The sequence below is a fragment of the Rhea pennata genome, unplaced genomic scaffold, assembly GCF_028389875.1.
Source record: "Rhea pennata isolate bPtePen1 unplaced genomic scaffold, bPtePen1.pri scaffold_118, whole genome shotgun sequence".
Classification (NCBI taxonomy): domain Eukaryota; kingdom Metazoa; phylum Chordata; class Aves; order Rheiformes; family Rheidae; genus Rhea; species Rhea pennata.
In genome coordinates, this window is record NW_026907606.1 from 97192 (window position 1) to 115246 (window position 18055).

The following is an 18055-nucleotide window of genomic DNA, read 5'->3' on the forward strand; positions in this document are numbered from 1 at the left end:
ATTGGGAAATGGGCAGTGTTCTTGTTTGCTGAATGGGTGATGGCCATGGATGAGTGACAGGATGGAGAGGGCGCTCTCTGTCATCTTTGAAAAGTCACGGAGAACTGGAGAGGTGCGTGAGGACTGGAAGAAAACCAATGTCACTCCAGTCCTCAAAAATGGCAAGAAGGAGGATCCAGGCAACTATAGGCTGGTCATCCTCACTTCCATCCCTAGAAAGGTGATGGAACAGCTCATTCTGGATGTCATCTCCAGACATATGGAGGAAAAGAAGGTGATTAAGAGTAGCCAGCATAGATTCACCAAGGGGAAATCCCGCTTAACCAATCTGATAGCCTTCTAGGATGGACTGACTGACTGGATAGATGAGAGGAGAGCAGTGGACATTGTATACCTTGACTTCAGCAAGGCTTTTGTCAATGTCTCCCATAACATCCTCCTAGATAAGCTCAGGAAGTGTGGGTTGGACGAGTGGACAGTGAGGTGGATTGAGAACTGGCTGAAAGGCAGAGCTCAGAGGGTTGTCATCAGTGGCGTGGCGTCTAGTTGGAGACCTGTGGCTAGTGGCGTCCCCCAGGGCTCAGTACTGGCTCCCATCCTGTTCAACTTCTTCATCAATGACCTGGATGAGGGGACAGAGTGCCTCCTCAGCAAGTTTGCTGATGATACCAAGCTGGGAGAAGTGACTGACACACCTGAGGGCTGTGCTGCCATTCAGAGAGACCTGGACAGGCTGGAGAGCTGGGCGGAGAGGAACCTCCTGAGGTTCAACAAGGGCAAGTGCAGAGTGCTGCACCTAGAGAGACATAACCCTAGGCACGAGTACGAGCTGGGAGCTGACCTTCTGGAGAGCAGCTCTGCAGAGAAGGACCTGGGAATGCTAGTGAACGACAAGTTGACCATGAGCCAGCAATGTGCCCTTGTGGCCAAGAAAGCCAATACATTAGGAATAGTGTTGCCAGCAGGTCGAGGGAGGTGATCCTGCCCCTCTGCTCAGCCCTGGTGAGGCCTCATCTCGAGCACTGTGTCCAGTTCTGGGCTCCCCAGTACAAGAGAGACATGGAGCTACTGGAGAGAGTCCATCGTAGGGCTACAAAGATGATCAGAAGGCTGGAGCATCTGCCCTATGAGGAACGGCTGTGAGAGCTGGGCCTCTTTAGCCTGGGGGAGAGAAGACTGAGGGGGGATCTTCTCAATGTGTATGAGTACCTGAAGGGAGGGTGTCAAGGGGACGGGGACAAACTCTTTTCAGCTGTCCCATGCAACAGGAAAAGAGGCAATGGGCAAAAATTGAAGCACAGGAAGTTCCGCCTGAACATGAGGGGGAATTTCTTCACTGTGAGAGTGACAGAGCACTGGAAGAGGTTGCCCAGAGAGGCTGTGGAGTCTCCTTCTCTGGAGATATTCAAGGCCTGCCTGGATGCAACCATCTAACATGCTCTAGGTGACCCTGCTTGAGCAGGGGGGTAGGACTAGATGATCTCCAGAGGTCCCTTCCAACCTTACTGATTCTATGATTCTATGGAGAGATGGCTGGTGGAAGGAGATGTTGTATGGGTGACTGCTTGGAAGGCTGAGTGGATATTTGGGTGGTTGGATGCGTGGTTGGGGAGACTTTGCCTGGGAAGATATTTTGCTGACTGGAGGGATGCATGGTAGGTTGTATGAATGTTTGGCTGGTTAAGGGAATGTTTGGGTGTTTGTATGGGTTGACTCATGGATGCATGTTTTGATGTGTGTATAGTTGTTCTTGGAAAGCTGCTTGTTTGGAAGGAATCCCATCTGTCTATGTGTAGATACTGGTGAGTGGATGGATGACTGGATGGCTGGAGAGAAGGACTGTTGGCTGTCTGACTGAATAGCATGAGCAAGGGATGTCTAAATGGCCGGATGAATGGTTGAGTGGGCACGGAGGTGGAGGAATGGCCAGATGGATGATTGGGAAATGGATGAGTTGGTTAATGGGTGGATGATTATTTGATTGTCTGGGTGGACATACAGCTGGCTGAAGAGATTGGTGGATGTTTGGGGTAAGTGATAGGGGGAGGGATGATGAGTTGAGTATATGGTAGCATGGAGGTCTGTTTGTGTGGTTAAATGGATGGAGTGTTGGATGGGTGTATGGATGGATGGGTGGATTTTAATCCCCACGGTGCATCCGTTTTTCATGGTGTCCTCTCCATTGCAGCTCCAGCGCCACCGGAGGAGGAAGAACCGGCCTCCCAGCCCAGTCTGGGTGACCTCACGGCCTCCCATGTCACCCGTGACTCCGTCCAGCTCGACTGGACAGTCCCTGAGGGCACCTTTGACTCTTTCACGGTGCAGTACAAGGATGCAGAAGGGCAGCCCCAGGTGGTGCCTGTGGACGGCGAGTCCCGCAGTGTGACCGTGCCCGACCTGGTTCCATCTCGTCGCTACAAGTTCAACCTGTATGGTGTGTGGGGACGGAAGCGTCTTGGCCCCATCTCCACTGATGCTGTCACAGGTGAGGATGGTTGTGGACATCATCCTTGTCCCCTTTGGGTCTTTGGTTAGGAGTTGTTCGGGAGGAGTGGCAGGGTCCATCCTTGTCCTTTTTGTGCTTTTTGGCGAAATGGGCAGTGTTCTGTTTTGCTGAATTGGTGGTGATCTTGTGTGGGTGACAGGATGGAGAGATGGCTGGTGTAAGGAGATGTTGTATGGGTGATAGCTTGTAAGGCTGAGTGTATATTTGGATTGTTGGATATATGGTTGTGAAGACGTTTGTATGCGAATATATTTTGCTGACTGGAGGGATGCATGGAAGGTTGAATGAATCTTTGGCTGCTTAAAGGAATGTTTGGGTGTTTGTGTGGTTGGATTAATGGATGCACGTCCTGAAGGTTGGATAGATGTTCTTGGAAATCTGTTTGATGTGTTGGAAGGAAGCCTGGGTGTCTATCTGGAGAAATTGGTGGGTGGGTGTTTGGTTGGATGGATGAAGTGACAGACTGGCAGCTTTGTGGCTGAGCCGTGTGACCAAGGGATGTCTAAGTGATTGGATGAATGGGTTTTGGGCTAAGAAGTGGCGGAATGGGCGGATGGATGAGTTGGTTAATGGGTGGATGATAATTTGGCTGTCTGGGTGGCTGGTGAGATGGCTGAGTGGCCAGATGATAGGTGACAGTTTTGTGGTAATTGGTAGAGGGATGATGAGTTGGGTATATGGCATTATGGAGGTCTGTTTGTGTGGTTAAATGGATGGAGTGTTGGATGGTGGATGGATGGGTGGGTACATTTTAATCCCCACTGTGCATCCGTTTTTCATGGTGTCCTCTCCATTGCGTCCCCAGCGCCACCGGAGGAGGAAGAACCGGCCTCCCAGCCCCGCTTGGGTGACCTCACGGCCTCCCATGTCACCCCTCACTCCGTCCAGCTCGACTGGACTGTCCCTGAGGGCACCTTTGACTCCTTCACGGTGCAGTACAAGGATGCACAAGGCCAGCCCCAGGTGGTGCCTGTGGACGGCGATTCCCACAGTGTGACCGTGCCCGACCTGGTTCCATCTCGTCGCTACAAGTTCAACCTGTATGGTGTGTGGGGGCGGAAACGTCTTGGCCCCATCTCCACTGATGCTGTCACAGGTGAGTCAAGCTGCAGGCACTGCCCATGTGCCTTCTGTGCTCCTGTTTTGGAGTTCAGGATCCGTGCTAGGGTCCATACTTGTCGTTTTGGTGTTTTTGTTGAATGGGCAGTGTTCTTGTTTGCTACATTGGTGATGATCATGTGTGGATGAGAGGGTGGAGAGATGGCTGGTGTAAGGAGATGTTGTATGGTTGATAGCTTGTAAGACTGAGTGGATATTAGGGTGGTGGGATGGATGGTTGGGGAGACATTGCATGGGAAGTTCTTTTAATGAATGGAGGGACGCATGGTAGGTTGTATGAATGTTTGGCTGGTTAAGGGAATGTTTGGGTGTTTGTGTGGGTGGATTCGTGGATGCATGTTTTGATGTGTGGATAGTCGTCCTTGGAAAGCTGCTTGTTTGGAAGGAATTCCATCTGTCTATGTGGAGATACTGGTGAGTGGGTGGATGACTGGATGGCTGGAGAGAAGGACTGTTGGCTGTCTGACTGAATAGCATGAGTAAGGGATGTCTAAATGGCCGGATGAATGGTTGGGTGGGCAAAGAGATGGGAGAACGGGTGGATGGATGATTGGGAGATGGATGAGTTGGTTAATGGGTGGATGATAATTTGGCTGTCTGGGTGGCCATACGGCTAGCTGAAGAGATTGGTGGATGTTTGGGGTAAGTGATAGGAGGAGGGATGATGAGTTGAGTATATGGCAGCATGGAGGTCTGTTTGTGTGGTTAAATGGATGGAGTGTTGGATGGGTGTATGGATGGACGGGTGGATTTTAATTGCTTTTCTGCATCCCTTTTTCATGGTGTCCTCTCCATTGCAGCCCCAGCGCCACCGGAGGAGGAAGAACCGGCCTCCCAGCCCAGCCTGGGCGACCTCACGGCCTCCCATGTCACCCGTGACTCCATCCAGCTCGACTGGACAGTCCCCGAGGGCACCTTTGATTCCTTCACGGTGCAGTACAAGGATGCAGAAGGCCAGCCCCAGGTGGTGCCTGTGGATGGCGAGTCCCGCAGTGTGACCGTGCCCGACCTGGTTCCATCGCGTCGCTACAAGTTCAACCTGTATGGTGTGTGGGGACGGAAACGTCTGGGCCCTATCTCCACCGATGCGATCACAGGTGAGTCGAGCTGCAGTCACTGTCCATGTGACTTCTGTGCTCCTGTTTTGGATTGGGTCAGGATCCGTGCTAGGGTCCCTCCTTGTCCTTTTGGTGTTATTGGGGAATGGGCAGTGTTGTTGTTTGCTGAATTGGTGATGACCATGGATGAGTGACAGGATGGAGAGGGCGCTCTCTGTCATCTTTGAAAAGTCACGGAGAACTGGAGAGGTGCGTGAGGACTGGAAGAAAACCAATGTCACTCCAGTCCTCAAAAATGGCAAGAAGGAGGATCCAGGCTGGACATCCTCACTTCCATCCCTAGAAAGGTGATGGAACAGCTCATTCTGGATGTCATCTCCAGACATATGGAGGAAAAGAAGGTGATTAAGAGTAGCCAGCATAGATTCACCAAGGGGAAATCCCGCTTAACCAATCTGATAGCCTTCTAGGATGGACTGACTGACTGGATAGATGAGAGGAGAGCAGTGGACATTGTATACCTTGACTTCAGCAAGGCTTTTGTCAATGTCTCCCATAACATCCTCCTAGATAAGCTCAGGAAGTGTGGGTTGGACGAGTGGACAGTGAGGTGGATTGAGAACTGGCTGAAAGGCAGAGCTCAGAGGGTTGTCATCAGTGGCGTGGCGTCTAGTTGGAGACCTGTGGCTAGTGGCGTCCCCCAGGGCTCAGTACTGGCTCCCATCCTGTTCAACTTCTTCATCAATGACCTGGATGAGGGGACAGAGTGCCTCCTCAGCAAGTTTGCTGATGATACCAAGCTGGGAGAAGTGACTGACACACCTGAGGGCTGTGCTGCCATTCAGAGAGACCTGGACAGGCTGGAGAGCTGGGCGGAGAGGAACCTCCTGAGGTTCAACAAGGGCAAGTGCAGAGTGCTGCACCTAGAGAGACATAACCCTAGGCACGAGTACGAGCTGGGAGCTGACCTTCTGGAGAGCAGCTCTGCAGAGAAGGACCTGGGAATGCTAGTGAACGACAAGTTGACCATGAGCCAGCAATGTGCCCTTGTGGCCAAGAAAGCCAATACATTAGGAATAGTGTTGCCAGCAGGTCGAGGGAGGTGATCCTGCCCCTCTGCTCAGCCCTGGTGAGGCCTCATCTCGAGCACTGTGTCCAGTTCTGGGCTCCCCAGTACAAGAGAGACATGGAGCTACTGGAGAGAGTCCATCGTAGGGCTACAAAGATGATCAGAGGGCTGGAGCATCTGCCCTATGAGGAACGGCTGTGAGAGCTGGGCCTCTTTAGCCTGGGGAAGAGAAGACTGAGGGGGGATCTTCTCAATGTGTATGAGTACCTGAAGGGAGGGTGTCAAGGGGACAGGGACAAACTCTTTTCAGCTGTCCCATGCAACAGGAAAAGAGGCAATGGGCAAAAATTGAAGCACAGGAAGTTCTGCCTTAACGTGAGGGGGAATTTCTTCACTGTGAGAGTGACAGAGCACTGGAAGAGGTTGCCCAGAGAGGTTGTGGAGTCTCCTTCTCTGGAGATATTCAAGGCCTGCCTGGATGCAACCATCTAACATGCTCTAGGTGACCCTGCTTGAGCAGGGGGGTAGGACTAGATGATCTCCAGAGGTCCCTTCCAACCTTACTGATTCTATGATTCTATGGAGAGATGGCTGGTGGAAGGAGATGTTGTATGGGTGACTGCTTGGAAGGCTGAGTGGATATTTGGGTGGTTGGATGCGTGGTTGGGGAGACTTTGCCTGGGAAGATATTTTGCTGACTGGAGGGATGCATGGTAGGTTGTATGAATGTTTGGCTGGTTAAGGGAATATTTGGGTGTTTGTATGGGTTGACTCATGGATGCATGTTTTGATGTGTGTATAGTTGTTCTTGGAAAGCTGCTTGTTTGAAGGGAATCCCATCTGTCTATGTGTAGATACTGGTGAGTGGATGGATGACTGGATGGCTGGAGAGAAGGACTGTTGGCTGTCTGACTGAATAGCATGAGCAAGGGATGTCTAAATGGCCGGATGAATAGTTGAGTGGGCACGGAGGTGGAGGAATGGGCGGATGGATGATTGGGAGATGGATGAGTTGGTTAATGGGTGGATGATTATTTGGCTGTCTGGGTGGCCATACGGCTGGCTGAAGAGATTGGTGGATGTTTGGGGTAAGTGATAGGGGGAGGGATGATGAGTTGAGTATATGGCAGTATGGAGGTCTGTTTGTGTGGTTAAATGGATGGAGTGTTGGATGGGTGTATGGATGGATGGGTGGATTTTTATCCCCACTGTGCTTTCCTTTTTACATTGTACCCTCTCCATTGCAGCCCCAGCGCCACCGGAGGAGGAAGAACCAGCCTCCCAACCCCGCCTGGGCGACCTCACGGCCTCCCATGTCACCCCTGATTCCGTCCAGCTCGACTGGAGTGTCTCTGAGGGCACCTTTGACTCCTTCACGGTGCAGTACAAGGATGCAGAAGGGCAGCCCCAGGTGGTGCCTGTGGACGGTGAGTCCCGAAGTGTGACCGTGCCCGACCTGGTCCCATCTCGCCATTACAAGTTCAACCTGTATGGTGTGTGGGGACGGAAACGTGTCGGCCCCATCTCCACCGATGCTGTCACAGGTGAGTCAAGCTGCAGGCACTGTCCATGTGCCTTCTGTGCTCCTGTTTTGGATTGGGTCAGGATCTGTGCTAGGCTCCATCCTTGTCCTTTTGGTGTTTTTGGGGAATGGGCAGTGTTCTTGTTTGCTGAACTGGTGATGATTATGTGTAGATGAGAGGCTGGAGAGATGGCTGGTGTAAGGAGATGTTGTATGGGTGATAGCTTGGATGGCTGGGTGGATATTAGGGTGGTGGGATGGATGGTTGGGTAGACATTTCCATGGGAAGTTCTTTTGATGACTGGAGGGATGCATCGTAGGTTGTATGAATGTTTGGCTGGTTAAGGGAATGTTTGGGTGTTTGTATGGGTGGATTCGTGGATGCATGTTTTGATGTGTGGATAGTCGTCCTTGGAAAGCTGCTTGTTTGGAGGGAATCCCATCTGTCTATGTGGAGATACTGGTGAGCGGGTGGATGACTGGATGGCTGGAGAGAAGGACTGTTGGCTGTCTGACTGAATAGCATGAGTAAGGGATGTCTAAATGGCCGGACGAATGGTTAGCTGGGCAAAGAGATGGGAGAACGGGTGGATGGATGATTGGGAGATGGATGAGTTGGTTAATGGGTGGATGATAATTTGGCTGTCTGGGTGGCCATACGGCTAGCTGAAGAGATTGGTGGATGTTTGGGGTAAGTGATAGGGGGAGGGATGATGAGTTGAGTATATGGCAGTATGGAGGTCTGTTTGTGTGGTTAAATGGATGGAGTGTTGGATGGGTGTATGGATGGACGGGTGGATTTTAATTGCTTTTCTGCATCCCTTTTTCACTCTGTCCTCTCCATTGCAGCCCCAGCGCCACCAGAGGAGGAAGAACCGGCCTCCCAGCCCAGCCTGGGCGACCTCACGGCCTCCCATGTCACCCCTCACTCCGTCCAGCTCGACTGGACTGTCCCTGAGGGCACCTTTGACTCCTTCACGGTGCAGTACAAGGATGCACAAGGCCAGCCCCAGGTGGTGCCTGTGGACGGCGAGTCCCGAAGTGTGACCGTGCCCGACCTGGTCCCATCTCGCCGCTACAAGTTCAACCTGTATGGTGTGTGGGGACGGAAGCGTCTTGGCCCCATCTCCACCGATGCTGTCACAGGTGAGCATGGTTGTGGACATCATCCTTGTCCTCTTTGGGTCTTTGGTTAGGAGTTGTTCAGGAGGACTGGCAGGGTCCATCCATGTCCTTTTGGGGCTTTTTGGTGAAATGGGCAGTGTTCTTGTTTGCTGAACTGGTGATGATCGTGTGTGGGTGACAGGATGGAGAGATGGCTGGTGTAAGGAGATGTTGTATGGGTGATAGCTTGTAAGGCTGAGTGTATATTTAGATTGTTGGATATATGGTTGTGAAGACGTTTGTATGCGAATATATTTTGCTGACTGGAGGGATGCATGGTAGGTTGAATGAATCTCTGGCTGCTTAAAGGAATGTGTGGGTGTTTGTGTGGTTGGATTAATGGATGCACGTCCTGAAGGTTGGATAGATGTTCTTGGAAATCTGTTTGATGGGTTGAAAGGAGACCTAGGTGTCTATCTGGAGAAATTGGTGGGTGGGTGTTTGGTTGGGTGGATGAAGAGACAGACTGGCAGCTTTGTGGCTGAGCTGTGTGACCAAGGGATGTCTAAGTGGTTGGATGAATGGGTTTTGGGCTAAGAAGTGGCGGAATGGGCTGATGGATGATTGGCGGATGGATGAGTTGGTTAATGGGTGGATGATAATTTGGCTGTCTGAGTGGCTGGTGAGATGGCTGAGTGGCCAGATGATAGGTGACAGTTTTGTGGTAATTGGTAGAGGGATGATGAGTTGAGTATATGGCATTATGGAGGTCTGTTTGTGTGGTTAAATGGATGGAGTGTTGGATGGTGGATGGATGGGTGGGTACATTTTAATCCCCACTGTGCATCCGTTTTTCATGGTGTCCTCTCCATTGCGTCCCCAGCGCCACCGGAGGAGGAAGAACCAGCCTCCCAGCCCCGCCTGGGCGACCTCACGGCCTCCCATGTCACCCCTCACTCCGTCCAGCTCGACTGGACAGTCCCCGAGGGCACCTTTGATTCCTTCACGGTGCAGTACAAGGATGCACAAGGGCAGCCCCAGGTGGTGCCTGTGGACGGCGATTCCCGCAGTGTGACCGTGCCAAACCTGGTCCCATCTCGCCATTACAAGTTCAACCTGTACGGTGTGTGGGGACGGAAGCGTCTGGGTCCCATCTCCACCGATGCTGTCACAGGTGAGTCAAGCTGCAGGCACTGCCCATGTGCCTTCTGTGATCCTGTTTTGGAGTTCAGGATCCGTGCTAGGGTCCGTCCTTGTCCTTTTGCTGTTTTTGTTGAATGGGCAGTGTTCTTGTTTGCTACATTGGTGATGATCATGTGTGGATGACAGGTTGGAGAGATGGCTGGTGTAAGGAGATGTTGTATGGTTGATAGCTTGGAAGACTGAGTGGATATTAGGGTGGTGGGATGGATGGTTGGGGAGACATTGCATGGGAAGTTCTTTTGATGACTGGTGGGACGCATGGTAGGTCGTATGAATGTTTGGCTGGTTAAGGGAATGTTTGGGTGTTTGTATGGGTGGATTCGTGAATGCATGTTTTGATGTGTGGATAGTCGTCCTTGGAAAGCTGCTTGTTTGGAAGGAATTCCATATGCCTATGTGGAGATACTGGTGAGTGGGTGGATGACTGGATGGCTGGAGAGAAGGACTGTTGGCTGTCTGACTGAATAGCATGAGCAAGGGATGTCTAAATGGCCGGATGAATAGTTGAGTGGGCACAGAGGTGGAGGAATGGGCGGATGGATGATTGGGAGATGGATGAGTTGGTTAATGGGTGGATGATAATTTGGCTGTCTGGGTGGCTGATGAGATGGCTGAGTGGCCAGATGATAGGTGACAGTTTTGTGGTAATTGGTAGAGGGATGATGAGTTGGGTATATGGCATTATGGAGGTCTGTTTGTGTGGTTAAATGGATGGAGTGTTGGATGGTGGATGGGTGGATGGGTGGATTTTAATCCCCACTGTGCATCCGTTCTTTATGGTGTCCTCTCCATTGCAGCTCCAGCGCCACCGGAGGAGGAAGAACCGGCCTCCCAGCCCCGCCTGGGTGACCTCACGGCCTCCAATGTCACCCCTCACTCCGTCCAGCTTGACTGGATTGTCCCCGAGGGCACCTTTGATTCCTTCGCGGTGCAGTACAAGGATGCACAAGGCCAGCCCCAGGTGGTGCCTGTGGATGGCGATTCCCGCAGTGTGACCGTGTCCGACCTGGTCCCATCGCGTCGCTACAAGTTCAACCTGTATGGTGTGTGGGGACAGAAGCGTCTTGGCCCCATCTCCACCGATGCTGTCACAGGTGAGCATGGTTGTGGACATCATCCTTGTCCCCTTTGGGTCTTTGGCTAGGAGTTGTTCAGGAGGACTGGCAGGGTCCATCCTTGTCCTTTTGGGGCTTTTTGGTGAAATGGGCAGTGTTCTTGTTTGCTGAACTGGTGATGATCGTGTGTGGGTGACAGGATGGAGAGATGGCTGGTGTAAGGAGATGTTGTATGGGTGATAGCTTGTAAGGCTGAGTGTATATTTAGATTGTTGGATATATGGTTGTGAAGATGTTTGTATGTGAATATATTTTGCTGACTGGAGGGATATATGGAAGGTTGTATGAATGTTTGGCTGGTTAGAGGAATGTGTGGGTGTTTGTGTGGTTGGATTAATGGATGCACGTCCTGAAGGTTGGATAGATGTTCTTGGAAATCTGTTTGATGGGTTGAAAGGAGACCTAGGTGTCTATCTGGAGAAATTGGTGGGTGGGTGTTTGATTGGATGGATGAAGTGACAGACTGGCAGCTTTGTGGCTGAGCCGTGTGACCAAGGGATGTCTAAGTGGTTGGATGAATGGGTTTTGGGCTAAGAAGTGGCGGAATGGGCTGATGGATGATTGGCGGATGGATGAGTTGGTTAATGGGTGGATGATAATTTGGCTGTCTGAGTGGCTGGTGAGATGGCTGAGTGGCCAGATGATAGGTGACAGTTTTGTGGTAATTGGTAGAGGGATGATGAGTTGAGTATATGGCATTATGGAGGTCTGTTTGTGTGGTTAAATGGATGGAGTGTTGGATGGTGGATGGATGGGTGGGTACATTTTAATCCCCACTGTGCATCCGTTTTTTATGGTGTCCTCTCCATTGCAGCCCCAGCGCCACCGGAGGAGGAAGAACCAGCCTCCCAGCCCCGCCTGGGCGACCTCACGGCCTCCCATGTCACCCCTCACTCCGTCCAGCTCGACTGGACTGTCCCCGAGGGCACCTTTGACTCCTTCACGGTGCAGTACAAGGATGCAGAAGGGCAGCCCCAGGTGGTGCCTGTGGACGGTGATTCCCGCAGTGTGACTGTGCCCGACCTGGTCCCATCTCGCCGTTACAAGTTCAACCTGTACGGTGTGTGGGGACGGAAACGTCTGGGCCCCATCTCCACCGATGCTGTCACAGGTGAGTCAAGCTGCAGGCACTGCCCATGTGCCTTCTGTGATCCTGTTTTGGATTGGGTCAGGATCCGTGCTAGGGTCCGTCCTTGTCCTTTTGCTGTTTTTGTTGAATGGGCAGTGTTCTTGTTTGCTACATTGGTGATGATCATGTGTGGATGAGAGGGTGGAGAGATGGCTGGTGTAAGGAGATGTTGTATGGGTGATAGCTTGTAAGGCTGAGTGGATATTATGGTGGTTGAATGGGTGGTTGGGGAGATTTTGCATGGGAAGTTCTTCTGATGACTGGAGGGACGCATGGTAGGTTGTATGAATGTTTGGCTGGTTAAGGGAATGTTTGGGTATTTGTATGGGTGGATTCGTGGATGCATGTTTTGATGTGTGGATAGTTGTCCTTGGAAAGCTGCTTGTTTGGAAGGAATCCCATATGTCTATGTGGAGATACTGGTGAGTGGGTGGATGACTGGATGGCTGGAGAGAAGGACTGTTGGCTGTCTGACTGAATAGCATGAGTAAGGGATGTCTAAATGGCTGGACGAATGGTTAGCTGGGCAAAGAGATGGGAGAAGGGGTGGATGGATGATTGGGAGATGGATGAGTTGGTTAATGGGTGGATGATAATTTGGTTGTCTGGGTGGCCATACGGCTGGCTGAAGAGATTGGTGGATTTTTGGGGTAAGTGATAGGGGGAGGGATGATGAGTTGAGTATATGGCAGTATGGAGGTCTGTTTGTGTGGTTAAATGGATGGAGTGTTGGATGGGTGTATGGATGGACGGGTGGATTTTAATTGCTTTTCTGCATCCCTTTTTCATGGTGTCCTCTCCATTGCAGCCCCAGCGCCACCGGAGGAGGAAGAACCAGCCTCCCAGCCCCGCCTGGGTGACCTCACGGCCTCCCATGTCACCCGTGACTCCATCCAGCTCGACTGGACTGTCCCTGAGGGCACCTTTGACTCCTTCACGGTGCAGTACAAGGATGCACAAGGCCAGCCCCAGGTGGTGCCTGTGGATGGCGATTCCCGCAGTGTGACCGTGCCAAACCTGGTTCCATCTCGGCGCTACAAGTTCAACCTGTATGGTGTGTGGGGACGGAAACGTCTGGGTCCCATCTCCACCGACGCGGTCACAGGTGAGTTGAGCTGCAGGCACTGTCCATGTGCCTTCTGTGCTCCTGTTTTGGAGTTGTTCAGGATCCGTGCTAGGGTCCATCCTTGTCGTTTTGGTGTTATTGGGGAATGGGCAGTGTTCTTGTTTGCTGCACTGGTGATGATCATGGATGAGTAATAGGATGGAGAGATGGCTGGTGTAAGGAGATGTTGTATGGGTGATAGGTTGGACGGCTGGGTGGATATTTGGATGGTTGGACGCATGGCTGAGAGAATGTTTGCACGGGAAGTTCTTTTGATGACTGGAGAGACGCACTGAAGGCTGGATCAACACTTGGCTGGTTAAAGGAATGTGTGGGTGTTTGTATGGGTGGATTCATGGATGCATGTCCTGGCAGTTCGATAGATGTTCTTGGAAATCTGTTTGATTGGTTGGAAGGAAGCCTGTTTGTCTATCCAGAGAAAATGGTGAGTGGATGGATGACTGGATGGATGGAGAGATGGACTGTTGGCTGTCTGACTGAGTAGCATGATCAAGTTATGTCTAAATGGCTGGATGAATGGCTGTGTGGGCAAAGAGATGGGAGAATGGGAGGGTGGATGAGTGACAGATAGATGAGTTGGTTAATGGGTGGATGATTATTTCGCTGGGTGGCTGATTAGATGGCTGGCAAGAGAGATTGCTAGATGTTGGGGTAAGTGACAGAGGGAGGGGTGATGAGTTGACTATATGGCAGTATGGAGGTCTGTTTGGGTGGGTAAATTGTTGGAGTGGTGGATGGATGGATGGGTGGATTTTTATCCCCACTGTGCTTCCGTTTTGCATTGTGCCCTCTCTATTGCAGCCCCAGCCCCACTGGAGGAGGAGAAACCGGCCACCCAGCCCCGCCTGGGTGACCTCACAGCCTCCCACGTCACCCCTCACTCTGTCCAGCTTGACTGGACTGTCCCTGAGGGCACCTTTGACTCCTTCACGGTGCAGTACAAGGATGCACAAGGCCAGCCCCAGGTGGTGCCTGCGGATGGCAGGTCCCGCAGTGTGACTGTGCCCAACCTGGTTCCATCGCGTCGCTACAAGTTCAACCTGTATGGTGTGTGGGAACGGAAACGTCTGGGCCCCATCTCCACTGATGCCGTCACAGGTGAGAGTGGTTGTATGCATCATTCTGGTCTCCTTTGGGGTTTTGGTTAGAATTGGGGCAGGAGTGTGGTCACTGCCCATGTTTGTCCATATGGGTCATCCGGGAAACGGGAACTGGTCCTGGGTGCTGAACTGGGTTGCATGGAGGGATGGGTGCATGCAAGGTTGACAGGAAGGTTGGTGGTTTGATGGATGCATACATGAAATTGCAGAAAGATCCTTGGATGGATGGATCGATGGGTGAATGATTTTACAGGGTGAAAGGGAACACGCATGGATATTTGGATTATTTATAGAGAAAGTTGACATGGATGGATGGATGAGATGATGTACAGGAAGGTGGTTAGATGAGCACATGAATAAATGGATGGATGGGTGGATTTTAATCCCCACTGTGCTTCCCTGCTGCACCTTGACCCCTCCATTGCAGCCCCAGTGCCACCAGCAGAGGAGGAACAGGCCTCCCAGCCCCGCCTGGGTGACCTCACGGCCTCCCACATCACCCCTGACTCCGTCCAGCTGGAATGGACCATATCTGAGGGTACCTTTGACTCCTTCATGGTGCAGTACAGGGACGCGCAAGGCCAGCCCCAGGTGGTGCCTGTGGATGGCAAGTCCCGCACGGTGACTGTACCTGACCTGGTTCCATCTCACCGCTACAAGTTCAACCTGTATGGGGTGTGGCAGCAGAAATATGTTGGTCTTATTTCCACTGAGGCCATCACAGGTGAGAGTGCTACAGGAACTATCTCCGTCCCCCTGTGCCCTCTTTTGGAGTTGTTCAGGAGCCGGGGCAGGGTCCATCCTGGTCCCCTTGGTCTTTGCATTGAAGAATGCGCTCGTTGTGGTATTGGATTCTGGCTGGCTGGCTGGATGTTTAGAAAGGTGTTTGTATGGATGGAAGCATGGTGGGATGAATAACTGGTTGAAGAGGTGGATGGATTGTTCGATATGCAGATGGATTCATGGATTCATGGACAGATGGATGGAAAAACGTGGGAAAATATGGGTGGATGGCTGTCTGGATGTACAGAGAAACAGACTGATGGATGGGCGGATGAACTGGTGTCCTCCCCTGTGCTCTGCATTGTGCCCTCTCCGTTGCAGCCCCAGCCCCACAAGAGGAGAAGGAACCAGCATCACAGCCCCGTCTGGGCGACCTCACGGCCTCCCATGTTACCCCTGACTCTGTCCAGCTCGACTGGACAGTCCCCGAGGGCACCTTTGACTCCTTCATGGTGCAGTACAAGGATGCACAAGGGCAGCCCCAGGTGGTTCCCGTGGACAGCGATTCCCGCAGTGTGACCGTGCCCAACCTGGTTCCATCGCGTCGCTACAAGTTCAACCTGTATGGTGTGTGGGGACGGAAGCGTCTGGGCCCCATCTCCACCGATGCTGTCACAGGTGAGGGCAGCTGCAGGCATCATCCCTGTCTCCTCTGTGCATTGGTTTTGGAATGGGTCATGTCCTTGACAGGCTCCATCCTTGTCCATTTGGGCCATCCAGAAAACAGGAACAACTCTTGACCCCTGAACTGGTGATGGTCATGGGTGCATTCAAGGATGGAGGGATGGAGGGAGGACTACATGGACAGATGGTTGTATGAAATGTTGGATGGTTGGATGAATGGGTGTCATGTTAGCTGGCTGGGCATAAATGGAAAAATGTCTGGATAAAAAGCTGACTATCTAGGTGACTGGTTGATCAAATGGCTGGATGGATTTTCCAATAGTTGGAAAGATGGTTGGATGGACAGATATTTCAACAGCTGGATGGAAGTATGGATGGTTGGATGAACAATTGGATGGTTAAATGTTTGTATGGATGGTCAGATACCTGGATTCATGGCACTATGGCCTGACGAATGGGTGGATGTGCTTGGAAAGGTGGGTGATGGGATAGAAGGAAGCCTGGCTATTTGGCTGGCCAAATGGATGGATGGATGGAGAGACAAACTGGTGGCAGGCTGGTTGAGTGTAGTGACAAACCAATAAATAGATGGATGAGTGGTTGTGTGGCCAAATGGCTGGAGGAATGGGAGGATGGGTGGACATATGGGTGAGTTAACTGATGGTGGACGAGATGGATGAACGATTGGTCAGATGGTTGGTCCGATGGCTGACTGGATGTGTGGCTGTCTGTCCCCCATGTGCCCACCAATTGGCCCTATCTATTGCAGCTGCAGACCCCCTGAAGAAGCAACTTCCACCAGGCCCCCGCCTTGGCAACCTCACGGCCTCCCACGTCACCCCTGGCTCTGTTCAGCTCCAATGGACCGTCCCCAGGGGCACCTTTGACTCCTTCACGGTGCAGTACAAGGATGCACAAGGCCAGCCCCAGGTGGTACCCGTGGATGGTGGGTCCCGCACAGTGACCGTGTCCGACCTGGCATCATCCCACCATTACAATTTCAGCTTATATGGGGTGTGGCAAGAGAAACGTGTTGGTTTTATCTCCACTGATGTCATCACAGGTGAGTGCGACTGTGTGCATCATCCCTGTCCCCTCTGTGCACTAGTTTTGGAGTTGATGAGGAGGCTGGGCTGGGACTGTCCCGGTCCTCTGGGGTTTTCTGGGCAATAGGAACAGCTCTTGGGCACTTCCTTGGGGATGGAGGAGAGGTGGGTGCATGCAATATTGGAAAGTTGGTTGGATGTTTGACCGGATGCATGGATGGATGGATGTATCAGTGGTTGATGCAGGTTTTGGCCGGTTGGGCAAGGGATGGATGGATGAAAAGATGCTGGATAGATAATTGAACAGTTAGTTGGATGAATACAAGAACTGATGGATGGAAAAGTGCATGGAAAAGGAGGTAATTGGAGGGATGGATGGATAACTGTGGTTGGCTGAATATGGTTTCACTGGTTGGATGGTTTAGCAATTGTACGATTGGGTGGAAGGGTGGATGGTTGCAGGGTTGCATGGATAGATGGATGGTTGATAGCTGGATAGATGAATCCATTCAAGGCCTGATGGATGGAAAAAAAGTGCATGGTAAAATGGGTTATTGGATCAATACATGGATGGATGGATGAATGGATGGATGGATGAATGGATGGACAGAGAAATGGATGGATTGATGAATGAACTAACAAGCTCATAGGTAAGTAGATCTATGAAAGGGTGAGTGAACAAAAATCTGGCTTAACAGATCTGTAAGTGGCTCCTAGGATGGATAGTTGGGTGAGCTGACTGATGATTGGATGTTTAGGTGGATGAATGGACAGATAGTGGTGGGTGGAAGGATGGACAATGGACAAAATGTATGGCGTAGATGTAGGTTTGGAGGGATGGTCAGCTGGACTGTTTCAAGGCTGGTTGGCAGGTTGGAAGACTGGTTTCGCGGATGGACAGATGGGTGGAAAACCAGATGGATAGATGGAGAGAAGCATGGATGGATGGACGGACAACCAGGCAACTGCTTCAATGTGTGCTTGGGTGGGTGGTTCATTGAGTGAGTTGATTGATGAGTGCATGATTAAATAGGTGAACAGACGGACTGATGGATGGATTGACGGGTGGCTGGCTGAGGAGATGTCTGTCCCCAGTGTGCCCTGCACTGTGCTCTCTCCATTGCAGCCCCGGCCCCACCAGAGGAGGAACCAGCATCCCAGCCCCGCCTCGGTGACCTCACGGCCTCCCACGTCACCCCTGACTCTGTCCAACTTGACTGGACGGTCCCTGAGGGCACCTTTGACTCCTTCATGGTGCAGTATAAGGATGCACAAGGCCAGCCCCAGGTTCTGCCTGTGGGTGGTGGGTCCCGCAGTGTGACCGTGCGTGACCTGGTTCCATTGCACCGCTACAAGTTCAACCTGTATGGGATGTGGGGATGGAAACGTCTTGGCCCCATCTCCACCGACACCCTCACAGGTGAGGGCAGCTGCAGGCACTGAGTCGGTCCCTTCTGGGCCCTAGGTTCTCATCAGGGCAGGAGTTCAGGTCTTAGGAGCTGACTTGGGGATGGATGAAGGCATAGGTGCATGGATGGGTGGATGGATGGG

General features: G+C 51.9%; 1 protein-coding gene across 13 annotated transcripts in view; it reads left to right on the top strand.

The window, feature by feature from the left end:
* LOC134154152 (tenascin-X-like) overlaps window positions 1–18055 on the top strand; it is a 56068-nt gene that overhangs the window by 25037 nt on the left and 12976 nt on the right. For 7 of the 13 annotated variants that reach the window (XM_062600850.1, XM_062600859.1, XM_062600853.1 and 4 more), the window contains 14 exons: window positions 2189–2485; window positions 3312–3602; window positions 4426–4722; window positions 7000–7296; window positions 8124–8420; window positions 9262–9552; window positions 10379–10675; window positions 11511–11807; window positions 12634–12930; window positions 13753–14049; window positions 14479–14775; window positions 15156–15452; window positions 16228–16521; window positions 17631–17924. In XM_062600850.1, the coding sequence (XP_062456834.1) occupies window positions 2189–2485; window positions 3312–3602; window positions 4426–4722; window positions 7000–7296; window positions 8124–8420; window positions 9262–9552; window positions 10379–10675; window positions 11511–11807; window positions 12634–12930; window positions 13753–14049; window positions 14479–14775; window positions 15156–15452; window positions 16228–16521; window positions 17631–17924 (4140 nt within the window). The remainder of the gene's footprint in view (window positions 1–2188; window positions 2486–3311; window positions 3603–4425; window positions 4723–6999; window positions 7297–8123; window positions 8421–9261; window positions 9553–10378; window positions 10676–11510; window positions 11808–12633; window positions 12931–13752; window positions 14050–14478; window positions 14776–15155; window positions 15453–16227; window positions 16522–17630; window positions 17925–18055) is intronic. The other 6 variants (XM_062600855.1, XM_062600861.1, XM_062600851.1 and 3 more) reach the window with 5 other exon arrangements.